Source organism: Anolis carolinensis, chromosome 5 (genome assembly GCF_035594765.1).
Source record: "Anolis carolinensis isolate JA03-04 chromosome 5, rAnoCar3.1.pri, whole genome shotgun sequence".
NCBI classification, from domain to species: domain Eukaryota; kingdom Metazoa; phylum Chordata; class Lepidosauria; order Squamata; family Dactyloidae; genus Anolis; species Anolis carolinensis.
Genome location: NC_085845.1, coordinates 49792992 through 49817954, shown reverse-complemented (window position 1 = coordinate 49817954; position 24963 = coordinate 49792992). Strand labels below are relative to the sequence as shown.

Here is a 24963-nt window from a genome sequence, read left to right as displayed (position 1 = left end):
GTGGTGGTTCTCATGAAGCCCTTCCTTGATTTGAGTCTGGTGGGAGGAGGCTGATAGTCATGCAGTGGATGGCTTTCACAATGTTCGATCTTATTTCTCTCACAGTTAGCAGCAACTTCCCGTTGCACGTCAGGAGGGCTAATGTCAGCTAACTTGTAGAGTTTATCAACAGGTGTAGGTTTAAGGCATCCTGTGATTATTCTGCATGTTTCATTTAGTGCTATGTCCACTTGCTTCGCATGGGCAGACTTTTGCCAGACAGGACAACATAAACTTATCACTGGGAGATGTGGGCCTGCTTTTAGCTGATGAGATAGTTGTTAATTAGGATTTCAGTCTTAGGGTAACCCTAAGACTAAAGTTTATGGTGAGGGCTCTGTAAATGATCTTGTGAATGTACTTTCCATATTTGTTGTCAGATTGTTGTTAGAACTTTAATATATTTATAGCTTGAAACAGCTTTATCACTATGTCACCTTTTTCTGGTGACTTATTTCTTCTAATATTTTGAAGGCCTCATCCATTTCACATTCTAAAATTGTGGCTCATTGTCAGAGGGTTCTTTCTTTGATCTCTTTTTTTGATAGAGTTACGAGCTGGGTAGATGGAGGGAACACTATTGATGTAGCGTACCTGGATTTCAGTAAGGCCTTCGACAACGTCCCCATGACCTTCTGGCAAACAAGGTAGTCAAATGTGGGCTAGGCAAAACTACGGTTAGGTAGATCTGTAATTGGTTAAGCGAACAAACCCTAAGGGTGCTCACCAGTGCATCTTCTTTATCCTGGAAAGAAGTCATGAGTGGAGTGCTGCAGGGTTCTGTCCTGGTTCTGTTCAAAATCTTTATTAATGTCTTAGATGAAGGGCTAGAAGGCATGATCATCAAGTTTGCCCACAACACCAATTTGGGAGGGATAGCCAGACAGGAGCAGAATTCAAAATGATCTTAACAGATTAGCAAGATGGGCCGAAACTAACAAAATGAACTTCAACAGGGACAAATGCAAGATACTCCACTTAGTCAGAAAAAATGTAATGCAAAGATACAGAATGGGAGACGCCTGGCTCGACAGCAGTATGTGTGAAAAAGACCTTGGAGTTCTCGTGAACAACATGTTAAACATGAGCCTACAATGTGATGTGGTGGCAAAAAAAAAAAGCCAGCGGGATTTTGGCCTGCATAAATAGGAGTCTAGTGTCTAGATCCAGGGAAGTCATGCTACCCCTCTATTCTGCCTTGGTCAGACCACACCTGGAATACTGTGTCCAATTCTGGGCACCACAGTTGAAGGGAGATGTTGACAAGCTGGAATGTGTCCAGAGGAGGGCGACTAAAATGATCAAGGGTCTGGAGAACAAGCCCTATGAGGAACGGCTTAAAGAACTGGGTATGTTTAGCCTGCAGAAGAGACGGCTGAGAGGAGACATGATTGCCATGTGCAAATACGTGAGGGGAAGTCATAGGGAGGAGGGAGCAAGCTTGTTTTCTGCTGCCCTGCAGACTAGGACACGGAACAATGGCTTCAAACTACAGGAAAGGAGATTCCATCGGAACATTTGGAAGAACTTCTTCACTGTGAGAGCTGTTTGGCAGTGGAACTCTATGTCCTGGAGTGTGGTGGAGGCTCCTTCTTTGGAGACTTTTAAGCATAGGCTGGATGGCTATCTGTTGGGGGTGTTTTGAATGTTACTTTCCTTCTTCTTGGCAGGGGGTTGGACTGGATGGCCCGTGAGATCTCTTCAAATTCTATAATTCTATGAGTTTGTCATCCATATACAGTAGAGTTTCACTTATCCAACATAAATGGGCTGGCAGAACGCTGGATAAGGGAAAATGTTGGATAATAAGGAGGGATTAAGGAAAAGTCTATGAAATGTCAAATTACATTATGAATTTACAAATTAAGCACCAAAACATCATGTTTTACAACAAATCAACAGAAAAAGCTGTTCAAGGTAACGTTAGGTAGTGATTACTGTATTTACGAATTTAGCACCAAAACATTGCAATGTATTGTACTAAAACATTGACTACTAAAAGGCAGACTGCGTTGGATAATACAGAATGTTGGATGAGCAAAGGTCGGATAAACGAGACTCTACTGTATATGTAGTTCTTCTTTGTATTGTTTCAACTGTATTTTTATATGGCCCTGATCATATAGTGCATGTTCCTTTTCTTGATTTAAATTTATTTCATCTCTCAGATCTCATGGACGAGGTCTCTTCTTCCTTTTGCTCATCTTCTAATTCTTTGCATTTACTATTGTCTCATTTGTTATTGGGGTAGTTTTCTTTGTCCAGTCAATGGGATATAGTTTTCCATATTTGTTTTCAGTTTTTGTTAGAATTTATGTGCCATTGTCCCCGGTGGCTTATTTCTCCCTAAGTCCTTTAAGAGTTTTCCACTTGAATTTTCAATATTCAAATGGTTCTGCTTTTAAGAACCATTTGAATCCTTTTCATCCTTCTTGTATAATTTATTCCCTCTTTGCTATTATATATTGCCAACCATATCACTTTATCGTTTTTATTTTACTTTATCAGTTTTTATTTTTCTCAGATTTAAGTCTGAAGTACCTTTTTCTTACTGACTGTCATAGTTCTGAATAGTTAACCTTAGTTTTGATTATCTTTAAAAACGGAGAGACAAGGAGTTATATGTTGAGAAATTTTACTTGGCTTTTTTCTTTGCTGTAATCAATCCATATCATGCTCCCCCAAACTCGATTACAAGAGAAGTATTGGACATCCAAAACTGCTGGCTGGGGAAGGCAACTATATGTGTCACTTCACCATCAAAAAGTATTGTAAGAATGATATCATAAAGAAGAAGTTGGGGAGTGGGAGAAGAGATTAAATACTTCCTTCTCAACTTCTATTTTCTCTCAGATTTGACCTTTTTTCTCCTTTTAACTGAATAACCCCCATACATCTACATTGCTGCAGCACTACCATCTTTATCCTTTGTGGCCAAGTCAGAGTCAAACCTCAGACTTGGCAATCTGAGGATGGAAAGTATCTATGTAACCAGTATTCCGGTGTGCTTTTAGTAGGATGGGAAGATGTTATCTTATGGTGCCTCTCAAATGTAGCTATTGATAAAAGGTTCTAGAATCATAGAATCATAGAATAGTAGAGTTGGAAGAGCCATCCAGTCCAACCCCCCGCTAAGAAGCAGGAAATCGCATTCAAAGCACCCCTGACAGATGGCCATCCAGCCTCTGCTTAAAAGCCTCCAAAGAAGGAGCCTCCACCACAGCCCGGGGGGAGAGGGTTCCACTGTCGAACAGCCCTCACAGTGAGGAAGTTCTTCCTGATGTTCAGGTGGAATCTCCTTTCCTTTAGTTTGAAGTCATTGTTCCGTGTCCTAGTCTGCAGGGCAGCAGAAAACAAGCTTGCTCCCTCCTCCCTATGACTTCCCTATGATTTCTACTAGGAAATTAATATACAGTTCAGTCACACACTAGGGAAAACAAAGCATCTCAACCAAATGAAATCATCTCCCAGCTTCCTTTAGTGAAGTGAGTGGGCATGACATTGTCTGCCAAAACAGGATTAGGAATAAGTCACGAATTGGCTTCTGCTGGCACTGCATTAAATATAGAGAGCCTGAATGAATATAAGAAGATCAAAACCTGAGGTAGGTGTGGAATCCTACATGTTTTTTCATAATGTATGAGATGGATTGTTGAGCAACATATGGATACAAGAGTGAGCAATAATAGCAGAAATATTTTTGTGGGCTGTAGAAAGTGGAACATGATGAGTAGATGGTGGGAATCTTTTGACTATGATTTGCCATGCCTTCCTCACAAGGCAAGCTTTTCCAAATTCATTACTGTAGTCTAGGTTGTTAACATACAGCCTACTATTTGCATGGTATTTGTTGCCCGTTGGTGTATCTGTCGGTTACTCTAATTTTAATGCTGTCTTAAAATCCCATGCATTATGGTTATGTTAATCCTAGTATCTTGATAATATGATTGTACAAAACCTTTCTTATTGAATTCAGTGAGTGTAATTTCCCACTTTATTTTATTTGACTATTTTAGTTGGCGCTCTATGTGCTTTCATTCCTGGACCCCAAGGACCTGCTGCAGGCAGCACAAACATGTCGATACTGGAGGATTCTGGCAGAAGACAATCTGCTGTGGAGAGAGAAGTGCAGAGAGGAAGGTAAGGCTTAGTGAAGTGTAGATTTAATCATAAAAGTAAAGCTCCAAAAGTTATTTATCTTTGTTTGTGGAAGGAGAACTTTTTAAACCAAACATACATTTTCTGTGCCTAATGCATGGCTTATGTAGGATTTAATAACTGATTTTACAGTTCAAGAACTGAAAGCAAGATGTGTTGAATAAAAAGAATAATTTTATAGTTCTTTGTAAAAATATTTGAAGGACAAAGTGACTTAGAATGAGATTCTGTAAGTAATGTCTGTTTGAAGATGCAAGTCACTTGTATTTTATAGGCCAGACAACAGCATGATACTGTAATTAAGAGGGACAGGCTAGTATTTGCATCAGTAGGCTAAATTACTGTACTTTCAAGGTTAGGAAGTAAAATTGTTGGTGTTCAGTAGAAAGAGTCGCAAAAATGCAAACTAACTTCACACAGAACTTGTATTTTTCTGAAGAAAAGCAAAAAGTAATTGAATGTAGGAATCTTCAAAAATACCTCGGCAAATCAGAGAAGCCAGTGTTCAATACATTAGGTGCCTTGTTACCATATACTTCCGTGAAAAACTCTTAAAAGCTATATATGGAAATTTTTCTTGCTTGCTATTTAAGAATAACTCTCCAGATTTGTAAGATGGTAACTTGGCTGTTATGTTAAACCAAATGGATGAAGTTGAAGAAGTTATCTTTAAAAAATATCTGTTGCATTTCTCCAATGGTACTTATCACATGGTCTGTTCAGGAAGTGAAGATCAAATAGTTAGAGAACAAACAGTCCTTTAGAGGTGGGTGCTAATCCACTTGCACTAACAACAACAGCTTCAGGCTTGTAATTGGATGCACCAAAGATAGAGAGAATGACAGAAACGCTTGTAATAAGAATGAGGAACTAATGTACAAAGCCTTGGCAGAAACAGTGAATAAAAAGAGGTAGATTTTTTTTTTTGTGGTAAGGTGTTAGTGGCATAACTTTCAGAATGTAGGTGCACAATGGAAGGAATTTTAAAAAGTAGCATGGGAAGCTGTACTTTTAGCAGCAAGAATCACATGACTAATATAAAGGGGGGAAAGCCTAGAATTACAGACAACTTGAAAATGAGTCCATGTGTGATTAATCATCTTTGAAGAAAAACAAGATTGGCAATTGGACATTAGATATTAAAGAAGAAGTGTAATCTGAAATGAGTTGTTTTTAATCACAACTCGTTTGTATATAGAGTATACCTCTATATGCAAAAGAGTTGTGATTGAAGAATGAAAGACAGGATGATTTCAGTACCATCATGTCAATCTAGAAGTAAAGAGAGAATGTTGCTCATATCTTTATGCTCTGGGAAAGGACGTTTGAGGGATGGGGGAGACTGACAGTTCTTTCTGTTTCTAATTTTTGATTTTGTTACAAAAATTACAGGAATTGATGAACCATTACATATCAAGAGGAGGAAAGTAATAAAACCAGGCTTCATTCATAGTCCATGGAAAAGTGCTTATATCAGGCAGCACAGAATTGATACCAACTGGCGGCGAGGAGAACTTAAATCTCCAAAGGTAACCATTTTTGAACTAATGAATTAATTAAGATCAGATCTTATTGTTGGTCCATACTTACAGACTCATTTCTGACATTTAAAAATCTTCTGCTATTGGATAATTCCAAAAGAGACTTGTTCAAACTCTTCAGGTGTTGGTATTTCACATTGGGTTACTTACTACCATTAAGTCTGCCAGGAAGAACAATCATTGTGCTTGTTTGCATCACTATAGTATGGGCAGAACTGCCAAGCTGTTTGGTAACATGATTTCAGCTGAGAACAATCACTTAAGAAGTATAACACTTTGCACCAAGCTGTATGGTGGCCTTTGTAGAGATTGTATCAGTAAACAGATTCATCTCTTCCTGCGCTTCACATCTTTATGGCAGATTTGTTACTATTTAGTTTATACAATTAAACAAATTCTAACAGAAAACAGCTAAGATTTTAAAAATTCATTAAGATTGAAAGTTATGTCTCCTTTTGTGTTGTACAAACAGCTATAACTCCTTCTCTATAACACAAATGTTACGGTATTAAAATACGTTATTACTATTCAGCAAGTGTTAACAAACCTGGGTGTGACTATACATTAATTATACTTATCCGATAGTATTATGGTTAGTCATAGCTTTATGAAATATAGCTTTAGGGTTTAATGCCTGATAAATTAAGCATTAAGTAATTTGAACCATGAGCTAATCTAACAAAGCTAGATTTAAAAAAATACCTTTCACTGTTTACAAAGCAGAAAAGATTCATGCAAGCATGTCCTAGGAAGATGAAAGAGCTACGCCTGCTGCCTCATAATAATGACCTTTACATTGTATGTAATTTAGTTTTACCATGCTGTAATAATATAATAGCCAAACTTCAGGCTTTCTGATATATAAACAGTTGCAACAGGCTTTACTTTTTTGGCCTTTTCAACTCATTGAATTGGAACCTCAGAATTTAAAGTGAACTAGTTGCAGGGAATTATTACAAGATCAGTATTTCTTTACATTAGTGCAAAATGCTTTGGTTATACTGTTCTGAATTGAGTAGGTGAAGTTTTGTCACTTGAAAAACGAGTTACATTTAATTTCAGTTAAAGGTTTTGATGGGAAAATATGCAAATAAATTAATCATATAAAGTAATTTATGAATTGCAAAAAATGGAAACAAAGGGATCTTACTATAATAGGACCTAACCTAGAGAAACGTATTATTTATCCTGTGTTAAACTAGAATATTGTCTGAAGGCACATGATGCCATTCTGCATAAAATAAACCGGCATGGATTGGCTCAGTTACTGGGCTAGGACATCAACACTGAACTCTATGTCCCTGTGAATTATTTGGAAGAAAAACTGGGCAGAAATATTTGCCCACTGCCTCTCATCATTAGCAAAATTCTGGTTCTGACTGCACGGTAGAATTCACCTCTCTGCTCCATGTTAATTTCCATAGAGATTTGTTGGCCTGAATTGGGATATTTGAGCCAGCAAAAACATTAGTAGTAACTTAGCTTCTGCTGCCCCATGAGAATGGACTGTGCATCCAAGCTAAAAGAAAGTTGAAAAAAGATGGTTCTAAAAGAGAATATTTTAGATGAAACTTATCCCACTGACAGGTGGCAAATTTGCTACATCAGAAAGTACTGGCAGAGTGATACACTAGTCTTATGATGCCGTTAGAATGGCTATTTCATAGTTTGCCAGTAATTTGTTCAGGAAGGGTTGATAACTCATTGTAGTGCTGGAACAAGCAAAAAAATCCATATTTTTAGCAAGGTAAAAATAAGGTATTAAAATATATCTTCTAGTTGTTTCTAATGATAAATCACACTTTGTCATTGAAAACAACTAATACTTACAACTTGTATTTTAATTATCCCCTTCTATTATCTGTGTTCTAAGTTGGCAATGAGTTATATATGGATGTTTTCTATATTGCCAGGTCCTGAAAGGGCATGATGATCATGTGATCACATGTTTGCAGTTCTGTGGTAACAGAATAGTCAGTGGCTCTGATGATAATACATTAAAGGTTTGGTCAGCAGTAACAGGAAAGGTAAGATAAATGTATTTTCTGCCTTTTCATAAAAAATGTTCCCGTATATCTTGATGGATCGGCACATGTTCAAATGTAGAATTGTGACTTCCTTGAATTTCATGCTGAGAGTATTGTAGAATTTAAAATAAAATAAATTAAAAATTTTTATAAAGGGGGCATGTGAATTGGGTCTGCACACTAATATGTGATCCTGAATCTCTCCTCCTTTCATATGCTGTCTTCAGCAGAAGAAGCCTGATTGGTTTAAAACTGGATTTCTCTGTTGATGGCTGATTATGGTTTAAAATAAACTGGGTTCTTAACGCCGAAGTAGGATACAAGGGCTTAGAAAGGATGAAGAAGGAGTGCATGCACATTTTTGCCTTGAGACTGCTGTTAATGTTCCATATCATATGACAAGGCTTTGCCACATGATATGCTGGAATGTCTTTACCACAAGATCTTTTTTTAAAAGAAAAAAGATGTGGTTTGAAAGTAACAAATGACTACTGAAAAGCACATTAACTTTTTGCCCCTTAATATTGTCTAATCCTCAGAACCTTATATTCTTTAATCTGGAAAATATGATACACATATTATCATATTAGTCATGGATTTCTTTTTAAGACTTAGGTTGTTTTATGTGTGACTTCACTATATTGTAACTACTGCCCAGAAAAATATGATTAAAACTTGACTGGCATTCATATAAATCCCAACATCTGCTTCTTTCTTTCATTTGCATTCTGTCATGAAAGTTATTGCTTTGTTTTGAAATTAAAAACCCAGCTTAACCTGCATTTTTTTCAGCTACATCTTGTTGACTATTGCTGTTTAAAATTATTATCTAGACATTTGTTAATTCAAGTAACCTTTGTCCAAATGGTAACCAATCCAAATGCTTGCTTTCAGTGTTTGAGAACACTTGTTGGACATACTGGTGGAGTTTGGTCATCACAAATGAGGGACAACATAATCATCAGTGGCTCTACTGACCGAACCCTTAAAGTGTGGAATGCAGAGACTGGAGAGTGTATACATACATTATATGGGCATACCTCAACTGTACGTTGTATGCATCTCCATGAAAAAAGGTAAATATATTATTAATGTGAGATTATTACTTGAGCTTTGTTTTGCTTCATCGGAAAACATTTTTAGGAAGACAACCAACAGCCAACTCAATATCCAAAATTGAAGTTTTGTATTATATTAATATAGATATTTAAAACTTGGCTGTGGTACGTATGTTTTATATCATATTTAAAGTATTAATGCAATGATTTTACAGATCAATAAAGTTATGCATGTAAAATGTACATTACATTTGTTTAGATCAGGGTTCCCCAAACTTTTTAAACAGGGGGCCAGTTCACAGTCCCTCAGACCGTTGGAGGGCCTGACTATAGTTTAAAAAAAAAACTATGAAAAAATTCCTATGCAGTGCACACTGCACATATCTTATTTTGAAGTTTAAAAAAAGGAAATAAATACAGCCTCAACGTTAATCATAATCATAATAAAAATAATAAAGAGGGTTGGAAGAGACCCCTTGGCCCATTTAGTCCAATTTCCTTCTACCTTTGTGCACCAAAAGCACTAGCAAAGCACCCCATAATAATTAATTACTATTTAAATAATAATTAAAATACCATTATAAACAAGCAAAGCTTTGGAAGGCACGCACCAGGCGAGGGAGGAGACGGGAAAGGTGCACACCTTTCCCTCCTACCCGATGCCTCACGCACCTTCCTTGGTGGAGGAGGAGGGAGCTGCTGCTGCAGGGGCCAGATAAATGGCTTCGATGGGCCGTATGTGGCCCCTGGGCCTTCGTTTGGGGACACCTGGTTTAGATTTACTAATAAGAAAATAATCAGTATAGTTTGTAGAAAAGAACCAGGAAAGAAAGTGAAGTGACAAAAAAGTACCATGAGATCTAATTAAGTCATTATATTCTATAGTAATATATTCTTACCATTATATCACTGGCCTACTTTTGATGTAGAAATATAATATTACACTAATAGTTATCAAGGACAGCTCTATACTTCTCTCCTTTTTGTTTTTACTATAAGCTTTCTCTGACCTTCACAATTACTATACAAGTTTTAATGGATCGTGTTAGAGAGATTTGGGAATCCAGATATTAAAACAGAAATAAAGCAAAACATTTTAAAGCAAAATTGCACCTTAAATATTCTCATTACTACTCTTTGAAATAATATTAAAGTGTTACTCTTTCACCTATTATAAAACAATGTTACATCTGCACATTTAGAATGTCTTTTTTTTGTTCCTGTTAAGCAAAAATTACGTACCATTAAAGAGAAAATATTATATCTAAAGACATTAAATCAATGAATGTGAAGCCCACTGATGTTCTTAAGGGAAGTCTAATATAGTATGAGGGCAGATGTAACCATTTCTGACTGAATTTTGACTAGAATACGATGCCCCGTATCCATGGGGAAAACATTTTTGAACTTACTGTGGAAAGAGGAAACCACTGATAGCAATGAACTCTTATTAAAATAAAGTACTTCTGTAGGTTGCTACCATTCAGTCACCATGGAAAACATAAAATATGTAGAAAGGTGTCTCTCTAGGAATTGTCTGTCCTCCACGGCAATTCTGCATTAATTTCCAGCTGAAGTATGCCCTAGAATTGCCTGGGAGAATTAGAAAAGTTCTTTAGGGGCATATTTTAATAGATGCAGGTAGATAAAACCATGGCTACTGATCTCACATGTACAAGAGTCATCCTGTATTTCACTTTGCTGCTGAAGTCCAGGGAAATTGTCACATATATTATGATGTATACTAGTGAAATTTGTATTTTTCAGCTTTACTGACACTATTTCAGGAATTGTACCTGGCAAGGGATATTTAGTTCATATCCTGCCTTTGTTCCAAAGTGGTTCCCAAATAATTAAAATGAACACAAAAGCATATAAAATAGTCTATCAAATTAAAGAAGTTTTAATATTTTTAAAAAACTACTGCACATTTATTTCTACCTGAAAATCATAATTGTTATTTATAGTTTAGAAATGGAATATCAATTGCTGAATGCTCAACTGAATTTAAAAAAAGGGATTTGTCTGGGAATGGAAAGGTAACGGGAAGTGGGCCAGGAGTATATCCATACTGAAAACATGTTTGTTTATCCAGTATAGGTTGCATCTCTAGTTATCTGCTTTGCAAGTGACGAAGAGCACCACTGTCTTACTTAGATTAAAATTTCAGTTTAGTTTTCTCATTCTATAAACAGCTTATGTATTTGACTCACTGGCCCAAAGTCCCATTAAAATGACCACATAAAACTAACAATAGCTTTTCTTTTCACCTTTTCCAGAGTTGTCAGTGGGTCTCGAGATGCCACTCTGAGGGTTTGGGACATAGAAACAGGCCAGTGTTTACACGTTCTGATGGGTCATGTAGCTGCAGTTCGCTGTGTACAATATGATGGCCGGCGGGTTGTTAGTGGAGCATACGATTTTATGGTCAAAGTATGGGATCCAGAAACTGAAACCTGTCTACATACCTTGCAAGGTCATACTAATAGAGTCTATTCATTACAGGTAAGCATTTCATATCAATGCAGTACAGGTTTTTTGGTGTCCCACTACAGTTAGTTGTAGTTGCCTGAATATTTGCTGAGGAGTCAGTGCATTAGCAGCAAATGCCAAAATGTTTGACCATGTTCCATGCAACTTTACTTTTCCTTTCTCTTATTTAATCATTTTTTGTTGTGTGGTTAAAAGAAAGAGAAAATAGCAACAGATTCCTACATCTTTGAGACAATATCTTTCCTACCTATCTAGGTTACAAAGGGGAAAAAATGAGTAGACAGTGTGATTGGCTGGTTTGCTAATGAAACCAAAGAGTATAGGTGAGAGAAAACTAAAGAGACAGTGAAAACTCCAAGATGATGTCTCCAAGTAGACATTGAAATGAAACTAGCAGTTCAGTGACAAAAAGTTTGAAATTATATGAATCAGGGTGTCCTGATTTCCCATTACTGTTGTGGTGGTCAGAACTGGTGGTGAGGAACCAGGAAAGCATCTTGAGATCGTGTTGGATAGTTTGAAAGAAACATCAGCCTAATGTGTTGTGAGAAATTCCATATTGGGGATTATTGGGAAAGACAGCAAAAACACAAAATAAAAATGCTGCCAAAATCACAAAATTTCATACACATCTTTGATGTATCTATATGCGGAAAAACATAACGAAGTATAAAAGCATACAACTACAAAATAATATGATAAATACTTATTTTATGCGGGGAAAACATGCTAACCCATGTAATATTTGTATCAGCTCTAAAGAGAAGCAGACTTTTTTACAAGTTAGCATGTGCAATTAACAATATGAAATGGAAATGACATAAACAGCAGAAGTGGAGATGTTCCAGAAATGATAACAAAATAAATAAAATGGGAAAAGACAAGACAAGGATGAGAAATTGGCCTGGACTGGAAAAATAGACAATGAAGAGAATTAGTACATAATTAGTACATTAATGAAGTTGGGAGTGAATGAGACAACATTTCTAGATAATTTTCTATTTAACTGAAATTCTTCTGCAGTGAAGATCAAAACTTCTTGTTGAACTGCCAAGTTAAAGATATCACAGGTCAAATGAAATAAAAATGTGATTGTAGGAGATAATCACTTCCTAATTGCAGAGAAATCACCAGCCGCCTTAGAAATGTTGAATAAGTTCAGAGTAGAAAACTGAGGCATTCTTCCACAAAATCTTTAAAATTACACACACATGAGAAGATGTTTTCTTTTACCTACATTGCTACAAGATGAATAATGTAAAATATATTCTGTAATTCTGAAAACATAGTAACCCAGAGCACTGGACCCCTGAATACTCACGGCTTCTGGATAGGCAGGCAAGTGAGTATCATATGCTGGCCATGACTTCTTGTTGCTTTTAAGCACAAGTGTCTACATATGGTGCACTGCATCTTCAAAAGCCTATTGCCGAAATAAATAAACTGGCAAGAGGAATAGAATAGCCCAGGGACTTGAACAGTTCTATTCTGTGGGGAAATTATAGCGTTTGGGACTTTTTAACCTTTGAAAAAAGGAAGGAGTGGCATGATGGAGCTGTTAAATGGGTACAGGGATTTTGTCTTCCTTTCTTGTACTAAAGCTCAGGTACATCTAATGATGTGAGATAGTGTAAGACTCAGGGTGGATCAAAGGAATTACTTCTTCTCAGCACATAATTATACTGTGGCATTTATTACTATGAGATGTTTTGATGGCCCTCAGTTTAGACAATTTAAAATACTGATCAATGATTTTATAGAGGCTAAGATTGCCAATGGCTAAAATTAAAGGTATTCCTGTGATTGTCAGTTGCTATGGAACATGAGGAGGAATAATGAACTCATATCATACTTGTGGGTTTTAGAGGTGTGGTTGGTTAATGTGGGAAAAGAATGCTGGAGGAGAAAAGTTTTTTGTCTAATTCAACATGTCTCTCCTATATTTTTCTCTAAGGTAATTTAGTCAAGAAATCCATAAGACTATTTCTAAAATTCTAGGTTAAAAATATAAAATGATCACAGATCTCTGTATGTTGACAAATTAGTTGAAATCAAAACCAGATAAAATAATGAAGTTTACTTCCTAAAGGCCTATAGGAAAACATCATATAGACCTCAAATGGGAAATATTTCGTAACTATGGTAACATGCCCAGAAAAGCCGTGTGTTCTGTCCTAGGAGAGGCACTCTTACCAAAGATGTTCCACCAGATTATCCTAATGTACAGGAAGGTTCAGGCTTGAGGATTCATTCTGTATGTTACTTTGGCCTGTAGCCATTTGGGGATTTAGGCTGCAGTTCTGTGCTTAGTTGTCAAAAAGTTAGTCAAGTTGTTCCCAAGAAGGCCTGGTGTTTAAAACTGGTCAGCAAAACTTAAAGTCATATCCTTTTGAGCCTTTTCAAGATCTGCTGTATACTTAGAAAAAAGTAGGGAGAAAGAACAGCTGGACAACTTCTTTTTTAACCAGCTTCTAATTATATAGGGGACATTGGAACTTCATGGATCCCTCTTTGTTCAGTCTTTCAACTCTTTTAAAATAAACAGTGTCAGTTAGAATTACATGTAAGTGACACAAAGCCTTATAACAGCTTGCAGTCTGTGGATCCATTGGTTAAAGGCCCCTGTGTTTGTAAAGGGCCAATGTAGTATAGAACTGGCAGGTTCCTTTTCCCATTATGTCAGGAACCAGCACCATATTTATTGTTATTATCTGCAACTGTTCCTTTCTTTCCTGAAACAATAGCTTCTAGAATAAAAGTAGTATAGAGATCACCATTTTAAGTAGTGCTATATAGAAAATTAAGTGCACAGCTGGACTCAACATTGTGATCTCCAGCTCAGAATTCCACCTTCACTCACAAAATTGACTTGTTAATCATTCATTACTTCTTGCCCTACCTTAGCATACAGATTATGAGGACGAAATGTGGGCAGTAGCAAATAAACATGAAAACTGAAGCAAATGGATAAAATAGCTAATTATGTCCGGGGGTTAGACATATTAGGCTTTCTATCCCAGAGGATTCTATTAGCAATTCACTCCTTTTCAAATGTAATAATTAGTATTCCAGTTAGAATCCTATAAGCTATTAATTATTGCTATTATAGCTTTCCTGTATTTATTACTGGTCAGCAGGCTATTAAAATAGAGCCTCCCCATTCATAAATTATGGCATAATAATTATAATGCTTAATTTTAATGGATAAGTAATGCAGAGAATATTTGGTATAGGTAAATGAGATTCCATTAGTAAATTATTTGGCCAAATCTGTCATCAGTCTCCAGTTTAAAATATCTTGTTTCCTCTGATATGGTGCCACTGTAGGGTACAAAGGGTACAAATAATTCAACATAAAATGATGAATAACAGCAATTCTCAGAAGTTAAGATACCCCAGAACTCCTAAGCTTGCAAGCTGTATCATTAAATAAAGCTATAGACCTGGGGCCTTTCATCAGCCTATGAATTGCAATCTCCTCCCAGGTAAAAGATCACAGATTGCTTATCAGCAATGTGTGAAACAAGCTGAAGCAAAATGTTAGCAGAATCTTTCAGCACTCTCATACAGATACATACTGACACATATCCACAAGCATACTGCTTTTTACTTCCTCTCCCCTCGTGTCTTCGATTTTTGAAGAAAAGCTTCCCATTGGAGCCATAATTGCTGATGGGAGTGGTATTATAATATATAGAGAAGTGACCTTTCCTCACCACAAATCTCTGCTGGTAACTCAGCTTTTAAAAAAGCAAGAGTAATTGCTGAGGGAGCAAGGAGCATATCTAACCTGTATTGAAGCTTTCCCACTTCTGTTAAGAAATGCAGGTTGAATTTCATAAGTACCAAATGTTTTTCCTTTCCCCCTCCTTATTGTCTTGGGGAAACAACTTTGAGAAATAAGTCAGCAGTTTGCTTTCAATTACTGTTTTTTGTTGTATGCCTTCAAGTTGTTTCCACCTTATGGTGACTCTTAACGAACCTATCATGGGGTCGTCTTTATAAGTTTTTTTACAAGGGGATTTGCCTTTGCCTTTGCCTTCCCCTGAGACTTGAGAGAATATGACTCCCCCAATGTCACCCAGTGGATTTCCATGGCTAAACAGCTCTTTTCTGCAGGGTCCTAATCCAACTCTCAAACCATTGAACAACACTGGTTCATTTCATATGTGTGAAATCTGTGCATTCTCTGGTACATAAGATGAATCCACTAGGGGTGTGCGAAACAGCAGAAATCCGTTCTGTTTTCATTTCAAATTTCGGATGCCCCCCTGTTCCATTTAAGGGGGAAATTGGGAGATGGGGGGGGGGGAGGGTTCAATCCATAATTTAAAAATGCAGAGTTCACTTTTCATTCTGCGAAGATTGGTTCCAGTGAAGCTAACGGGGAAACTGTCAAGGCTCATCTTTTCATCATTTTTTAGGCTATCAGGATCAAACTTGCCACACTTTTAGGCCACATTTACAATGGCAAGGCTGCCCAGTTTCAGAATGTTTGGGTCATCCACTGATTTTTAGCAAATATTTTAAGTTTCTACAAAGAGTCACAGAGCTGAGCTAACATAAGAAACAGCTTTTTGGTAATTTTAAAATATTTGGAGGGAGGGGTGGGGGGATAGGCTGCTGGTGAGTAGTATACAGAGAAGCCAGAAAAAGTGCAAGGAAGAAGGTAGGTACTAGGTAGGCAGGTAGGCAGGTAGGGTAGGTACTAGCTAGGGCTGGAAACGGATTGAAATTGAAATAAATATTAATATTACCCCTCCTTTCTCCCCATGAGAACTCAAGGGAGGCAGCAAATATACCCCCTTCCCTCCAACACTCATTCAAAACAAAAACAAAAAAGGTAGATAATAAATTCCTAGTGAAGATTTAGAAATACAGACACAAAATGTGCTTTCAAACATCACGTACCTCCCACCCACCCAAAAAAATTACATGCCTACCCACACCTCCCTATTGGAATTTGAAAAATTAAAAGACAGAATATTATAAAGATAATAATGAGAAACCGAAAGAAAAAGAATTCTCAAAATGCTAGTAATGCTAGCACTTCTAAACAAAGGCAGGCAGCAGGAGCAAGAAACAAATGGAGCTAAGCACACATGTTCTCTAACGCCACGCCACCCACAGAAAATGGAAGACCTTGCACAGCTATATATAGACCAAGCTTTGCAAAAAGACTTGATTTGGTTCCTTTTTCCGATTGGCTGTGGCCAGGCTAAGGAGAGAAAAAACTGTGTGCAACTGCTTTGTTAATTATTATTAGTCAGCAGCCGCCAGGCCCTGCCCCTGGAACGGCAGAGTGAAAAAGATTGGGCAGCTCGTTGTTCGTTCTGGCTCTGAAGGGGTCCTTCCTGGTCTGTTTTTGGCGGCTCAGCTGCCAAATTGCTGAAATTTTCCTAAATTCAAATCAACCAATGGAATTTCACACACTCCTAGAATCTACCTCTTTGTATTATCATTTACTGCCCAGTTGTTCTTTTCTTCTTGAAGATTCCAAGTTTCCTTTTATCAATTTTTCCTGCTCGAAGCATAGTTTCTCAGAGCTCTGTCTTTTTTCCTGACAGATCTTTACCTTTCTTGATTTCTTAATTTTATCTTTCTCTGTTTCTGCTCTTCTGTTTTCTTCTCTGCAGTGGCGCCTCCTAGTAAAGAAAAGCAGGGCAAGGGACTAGGTTATCTACCCTAGTATAATTTTCATTAGATTTAATTGAATCCATCCTTAGTCATACTTTTAGTCAATCGACTAAATTTAATGCGTTAACATGACTTGATTTGTCTACCAGATTTCACTAGGCTTACTCTGTGCATAGCTACCTGGATCCAACTGTATCTTTGTAAAGCCTTCTGCCTTTGGGAAACTTTGATCACAATCTATTGTAAATTTTTAAATAAGTTACTATGTGTGTCTCATTGTAGATATTGATAAATTCATCACATAGTTAATGTTGCATGTTGCATCATTTAATAAACACCTCTGGCATTATGAAAAAAGGAAGCGTATATGTAATAATTCTGTTTCAAAGTCAGTTCATACAGAGTATTTACTATAGTAGGAACAAACAGTCTAAATAGCTCAAATTGAATAAGTTCAAGTCCTATTAGTGTAGAAAAGGGCCTATGTTTAAAAGGCATATTGACATGTATTTAACCTCATCCCAGTTAGCATCATCTCCTTGTGGTTCTTAATTGTCTGTTTGGAAGTGAAACACCATCTATCTTTAAATAGAAATCGGATAAAAATGCCAACTTTATGTGGTGGGGTGATTCTGTGAAATATGGTAGCTTTCTCCAAACTCCTGCCTGCCAGATGTTTTGACCTACAATTCTTGTTGTCCTTGGCTAGTAGCCATGCTTTCTGGACTTTGGGAGTCTTGTAGTCCACTATGTTTGTAGGACAGCAATTTGGAAAAATCCAAAATATGTCATGTGGTGATGAGATGAAAGAAAGCTTATGCATCACCAGTATAACGTGCTCTTTAATCTCAAATACTTGGACACGGGTAGATTTCAATTTCATGAAAATAGATTAAACTAATTGAGGAATGTATCCCTATTAAAATTGCACACACATATGTTGTCATATCATAAACTATTTTCTATTTTGTGTTAGTTGATTACTTGTTGTAAATGCTAGTATTGAATGTAGTTGTGGCGGTCATTATTAAGTATGATGCAGTTAGAAGGCTTGCCATGGTCACTAATTCTAGATCAACATGCCTGTAGTAGGTTATGTTATTTATTTAATCAATTATTGTACTGGTTATCATATCTCATTAAGTTTCAAAGCAGATACATAATAGATAAAAGCTGTAATAAACAAGATATCAAATAATCCATGAAAACATTTAGCCTCAGAAGTTCAAAAATCGGTTTTGAAACCTGACAGCACAGTCAGTTTGATAGGTCCTAGATGAAAAGAAAGGAGGGGTTATATTATAGTGTAGACTGTAGACTATGTGATGGTAGCAAGAAATTAGACCAAATATGTTCAAGCAATGGTAACTAATCTGAAATTATCATAACAGATCTATCCTTGGCAGTGTTCACAAATCTGTAAATGCTTGTCCTTTAATTGTTTCTAGGCTGTGAAAAAATGGTAAAAGCATGAATAGAACTAAATTCTTTAAGCAAACTAAAAATGTATATAGATATGTATATCTATACTAGCTGTGCCCGACCACGCGTTGCTGTGGCGTTGTCTGGTGGTGTTGGTGAAAACTTGTTGAGGTAGTGGTGGTATTGAATGTCTGTTGTATGGATGTCTTTACGTTTAGTATGCATTTGGTTGTACTGTGAAAGTGGTGAGGGTAGAGGGGGTCTATGTCCCTGTGTAGTATTGTATAGTATTTATACGTTGTCCATGTGTTGTGAATGCTTGGATTGTGTCCTGCTGCATAGTAGAAAGGGTTGGGCTGGATGGCCCTTAGGGGTCTCTTCAAACTCTTGGATTCTATGCTTCTGTTATTATTATTATTATTATTATTATTATCATCATCATCATCATCATCATCATTATTATGTAGAGGCTGGATGGCCATCTGTCAGGAGTGCTTGGATTGTGTCCTCCTGCATGGTAGAAGGAAGTTGATCTGGACGATCCTTAGGGGTCACTCCAAACCTTAGAATTGTATGATGAAGTTGTTATTGTTGTTATTATTATTAGTATTAGTATTAGTATTGAGAAGCTGGGTGGCCATCTGTTGGGAGTGCTTGGATTGTATCCTGCATGGCAGAATTGGGTTGGACTGGATGGCCTTTAGGGGTGTCTCCTAACTGTCTGATGCTATGAATCGATGTGTATTATTATTGTGCAGATATTGGATGGCCATCTGTCAGGAGTGGTTGGATTGTGTCTTCCTGCACGATATAAGGAAGTTGAACTGGATGATCCTTAGGGGTATCTGCTAACCTTAGGATTGTATGATATTCTTATTCTTATTGAGAGGCTGGCTGGCCATCTGTTGGGAGTGCTTGGATTGTATCGTCCAATGGCAGAGTTGGGTTGGACTGAGTGGCTTTTAGGGGTGTCTCCTCTAACTATCTGATGCTATGATTCGATTTGTATTATTACTGTGGAGTTCTTGGATGGCCATCTGTCAGGAGTGCTTGGTTTGTGTCGTCCTGCATGATAGAAGGAAGTTGAACTGGATAATCCTTAGAGGTGTCTCCTAACCTTATGATTGTATGATATTCTTCTTCTTTTTCTTCTTCTACTTATTATTATTATTGAGAGGCTGGGTGGCCATCTGTTGGGCGTGCTTGGATTGTGTCCTCCATGGCAGAATTGGGTTGGACTGGATTACCACAGTAATTATTTCAAATTACAGTAGAATCTCACTTATCCAACATTCGCTTATCCAGTGTTCTGGATTATCCAACGCAGTTTGTCTTTTAGTAGTCAATGTTTTTGTAGTCAATGTTTTAAATTCATTGTGATATTTTGGTGCTAAATTTGTAAATATAGTAATTACAACATAGCATTACTGAGCATTGAACTACATTTTCTGTCAAATTTGTTGTATAACATGATGTTTGGTGCTTAATTTGTATAATCATTACCTAATTTGATGTTAATCGGCTTTTCCTGAATCCCATCTTATTAGCCAACATATTCACTTCTCCAACGTTCTGCCGGCCTGTTTATGTTGGATAAGTGAGACACTACTGTATATTTATAATCTTATATTATCTGCTTAGAACTGGATTATATGAGGCCCCTTCTACACAGCTGTATAAAATGCACACTGAAGTGAATTATCTGGCAGTGTGGACTCAAGATAATCCAGTTCAAAGCAGATAATATAAGATTATAAATGGGTAATATAGCTGTGTGGAAGGGCCTTGAGTCTACACTGCCATATAATCCAGTTAAAATCAGATAATCTGTATCTTATAGGCAGTGTGGAAGAGGCCTGAGGCCTAACTGTGCCTGTCCCCTGGGCTGAGTAGGTTGCTAGGAGACCAAGTGGGCAAAGCTTAGCCTTCTAACTGGTAGCAATTGGATAAAAACAATTATTCCTCTCCCTCTAATTAGGACTTTATTTTTCTTTTCTTTTTGCTATGTGAACGTAGAGGCATGGATGAGGGGTTGTGTTGCCAAGTTTAGTGTTTCTGGGATGTGTAGTTTTGTTGTTTTGTCCTAGGCCGAATTTTTTTATCCTTTTATATATATAGAAGATGTGCTTCATGTATGTAATAATAGTTCAACTTTTTCTCTCTTAGTTTGATGGTATCCATGTGGTGAGTGGGTCTCTTGACACTTCAATCCGAGTTTGGGATGTGGAGACAGGAAACTGCATTCACACATTAACAGGCCACCAGTCATTAACTAGCGGGATGGAACTCAAGGACAATATTCTTGTCTCTGGGAATGCTGATTCCACAGTCAAAATCTGGGATATCAAAACAGGACAGTGTTTACAGACATTGCAAGGTAAGCTTCTCCGAGCCTTCTACATCTAATTCTCAGCATGCTCATTGTACTGTTCAGTAATAATAACAATGCTCATATAGTTACACAACAAGTGCATATTTTGTATAAGGAAAGGTTCAATAACAAACAGCATACCAGCCAGGTGGCCAAATGTGCTTACATTCATATTTTCCATTTCTGGTTCTAGAGTCTTGGCTTGCCTTATCTTTCTTCTTGCTACCATTGGTTAATTTCATTTATTCTATTATGATAGTGGTGCAGTATTGGCATGAAATTCATAACATATGGTAATGAGATAGGCTATGATGACACAAAGGAATTGGCCAGTTGCCCTAATTAGTTGACTGAATCACAATTCTGAAAGCCATGAGCACCTAAGCTGAACTGAAAATGCCAATTTACTGGGGTTTTCCATCCACACTTTACCATCCCAAGTGACATGGAGAAGCTGTGGAGGCATTGGGATTTGATAACAAAAAAACCCAAAAAACTTCGTCTTCATTGTTCCTCCATTTTTCCCCTCCCAAAGTGGTTATTTGTCTGAAGTTACTTTCTGACCATGGTGATATTCGTAGGGATTTCAAACAGCTGAGAATCTTGGAATCATTATCTGGAAAGAAAGAGACAACTTATCCTGCTTCTGAGATCAATCATTAACTAAATCATTTTCATCATTAAATTAATATTAGAGAGATTGTTTTAACTGAAGACTAAAACAAGATGTCTTCTAAATGTGTGGTCTTGTTTACTTAACACTTCAAAGAACTTGGAAGACTGGAAATTTCAGCATGTTAAAGACAACGGGCATTCTTTTATAGTAAATAATATACAATAGTTATTTTATACTATGTTTTATTTTTCTTGGAAACCATCATTTTTTCTAAATTTGCCGCGATGCATTGGTGTATTAAAATTATTTCATAGAAAATATTCTGCGCTGGCTAGAAATTAGGTCAGGGCTATTTAATCGAGTGAATTAGAATAATTAGAAGGAGGGTAACGCTATCTTGAGGAATTGCAGTGACATTTTAGTGCTGAAACACAGTGTCTCTCTGTAGACCAAAAATAATGATTTCCAGTGCATTTGTTATTTGAAAAATCGTAGCGTGAGGAATGAAAGAACTACACGCATGTCCCATACCCGCATTTTAAAAGAAAAAAAATCTTACTTAATGTATTATAACGTTTGAAATAAATTCTTCATTTCTTGGCTTTTCTCTTCCATTTCTTGTGGAATGTCCACCACACATTCAGTAGAATCTGTTTCTTTTCAGAGCCTTTTGTTATGATTCTATCATGTATATTGCTGGAAGTAAAAGTAAGATGTCACTAAGAATGCAGCTTTATAAATAAGAATCAAGGGCATGTTTGCCCTTCACTTGCTCTGTTCATCCACATTGCTTCATGCTTCTTTCTTGCTTGCTACTCTTGCGTGTTCTATCTCCTCTCATCTGAATCAAAGAACACACAGCTGCCATAGTGATGCATTGTTTTTCTTTAGCTGAGGAAACACTTAGGCTGACTTTTGTCATGACAAAAGGAGTGCAGCTTGCCCCATGAGCATTCGTTTCTGGAGCCTGCACAGCTTTCTTATATAAGATCCCTTTTATTTAAGGTGATCAAGCACTGCCAGACAGTTGTGCAAAGTTTTCCTGCAAATCTCTTGCCCAGAAAAGAGATACCATGCTGGTAGCTGTCATTCATCATGGTTTGCCCAGGTGTGAAAACACTGTAGCCCTATGACAGTTGTCAAGCTCATATTTATTTTTCTATCGCTCTGACATGTTATTGGAAATGGGAAGTACTTGTGGTTTATCATGGGGAAATATGATTGTTTCATGGGGAAATGTGAGTACTTAGCTAATGGATTAAATTAAATTAAGACATAAAGAGTAGCCACTGATGTTATCTGCTGTTTTCCTTTCTTCCAGGTCCCAACAAGCATCAGAGTGCCGTGACCTGTTTACAGTTCAACAAGAACTTTGTAATTACCAGCTCAGATGATGGGACTGTAAAACTATGGGACTTGAAAACGGGTGAATTTATCCGAAATCTAGTTACATTGGAAAGCGGTGGTAGTGGAGGTGTTGTATGGCGGATCAGAGCCTCCAACACGAAGCTAGTGTGCGCAGTCGGAAGCCGGAATGGGACTGAGGAAACCAAGCTGCTGGTTTTGGACTTTGACGTGGATATAAAGTGAAGCTTGAAAAGATTAGTTTTGTCCAGAAATGCAAATGATGTTCTATCCTCCCTCCCTCCCTCGGCAAAAAGGAAAAAAATATCCCTTGTCCTTGGTGGTGCAGGATGTTGGCTTGGGGCAACAGATTCTACAGACCTACAGACTATGAAGGAAAAGATACAAAGCTGACAAACTGTAACTGACAAGAGAGGCATCTGCTGTCTTGTTGCATCAAAGACTTCACTTTTGAATGGGGCAGCTTTGCAAAATATGACTTTATAAATCAAGCCAGGTGCAATTATTTCTTTTGTGTTTTCCTCTCAGTGCTTGTTGAGCATTGTGAAGATTTAAAAAGTTGTTACAATTCCTGTTAACCCTGTTCTTTTATCACAGAAATCGAGAGAGGAGCTTTATACCTCCATTATCAGTTACTGATTGTCTTTCAAACAAGACAGCATCTGTGACAGCAAAGAATCCTTCCCAAGTATGGGAAAGCTAAAATCTTACTGTGAATTGTTTTTGTACAGTTTTACAGCTTTTTTATTATTTTGCCAACCATTGCCAATGTCAATCACAGTATTAGTCTCTGTTGATCTATTTACTGTTGCTTCCATCAACACTCTTCACTGCATAAGTTGCTCTGAAGTGGCAAGTTGTCCAGGATTTGAAGATTCCTCAGATGGATTAAATACATGATGCTGGTGCTAGAAGTAGGTCTTTAACTGTGGGATTGTTGTCCCACCCCGTACTGTATTCCCAGTGGCCAAACTTATTTATGCTGCTAAATGAAAGGAAAAAAAGCAAATTATTTTTATTTTTGTTCTGCTGTGACGTTTTAGTCCCAGACTGAATTCCAAATTTGCTCTAGTTTGGTTATGGAGAAAAAAAAAGACTTTTTGCCACTGAAACTTGAGCCAACTGTGCCTCTAAGAGGCTGAGAGTGGAAGAGTTTCAGACAATTTAGAGTGAAGTTTGCTTGCAAGTAAAGAATTGAGAGTGTGTGCAAAGCTTATTTTCTTTTTTTGTTTTTGTTTTTTTTCTGGGCAAAAATTAATACACATTCCTTAGAACAAAGCTCTTGCAGCCTGTTCTGTGGGGAAACGTTTTTTTTGTGAGGGCTGTGGTGAATGGAATGAACTGACATAATGAAACTGACAAGATATTTTTTAAAAAAACATACAAAAAGATGAAATAAAGTTGCTGGTCAGTCTTGGTGTTTTCCAGAATTTGAGAAGAATAACTGTTACAGTTTTATGGTGGTGAGGAACTGACAAAGCAAAAAAAAAAAAAAAGCTTCATTTTTTGTGATAAAATGTCACCTGAAAAGCGAATGAATTGTCAATTGGTTTGCCTCATTCTCCAAGAGCCACAACTCAAGCTGAACTGTGAAAGTGGTTTAACACTGTATCCTAGGCTATCTTGTTTTTATTTTCCTCCTTTTTTGGTTTATTTATAGTCTGGTTTTTTAAAAAAGAAATCAGATTTCATTTTGTTAATTTTAGTTATGTAACAACATGACAGAATGGAGGAAAACGACCTTTAAAGGGATTGTGTCTATGATTTGATTCACTTAGAAATTTTATTTTCTTATAACTTAAGTGCAATAAAATGTGTTTTTTCATGTTAATATGTCCTTCTTTTAATAATGTCATACATTTTACTATTAGAATATTTTTAGATTAGAAGCCAGAAGAAATTTGACATATGCATGTGGTGAGGAAAGGGTTGAGATTCTTTTTTTACCAAAAGCACATTAATACACAAATACAAAATATTGTTGTGACAGTAAATTTAAGAATGTTCCCCTATATTATTGCTTATGAGCCAGAACCTTCTGTTCTTTTCATGATGATCATTGCCTTCAGTTATCTATTATTTTTTCTTTTAACATTTTCAACATGAGGGTACTTACAGAAATAGGGATAATATTGGAATGTCTTATTTAGATTTTATTAGAAGGATAGTGATAAAAATGAATGTAATATTAAGTGCACAGTCTGTATCAGGGTTTCTTAGCCATGGTTCCCTAGTA

The 24963-nt window shown here is 36.9% G+C and overlaps 1 protein-coding gene across 3 annotated transcripts in view; it reads left to right on the top strand.

Moving 5' to 3' along the window:
• The window catches only part of fbxw7 (F-box and WD repeat domain containing 7), a 165380-nt gene extending 140822 nt beyond the window's left edge, over positions 1–24558 (top strand). For all 3 annotated transcript variants that reach the window (XM_008111972.3, XM_003221747.4, XM_008111973.3), the window contains 7 exons: positions 4056–4179; positions 5590–5726; positions 7652–7765; positions 8660–8841; positions 11103–11328; positions 20542–20752; positions 22684–24558. In XM_008111972.3, the coding sequence (XP_008110179.2) occupies positions 4056–4179; positions 5590–5726; positions 7652–7765; positions 8660–8841; positions 11103–11328; positions 20542–20752; positions 22684–22952 (1263 nt within the window). In that variant the 3' untranslated portion in view covers positions 22953–24558. The remainder of the gene's footprint in view (positions 1–4055; positions 4180–5589; positions 5727–7651; positions 7766–8659; positions 8842–11102; positions 11329–20541; positions 20753–22683) is intronic.
• The last annotated feature ends 405 nt before the right edge of the window (positions 24559–24963 follow it).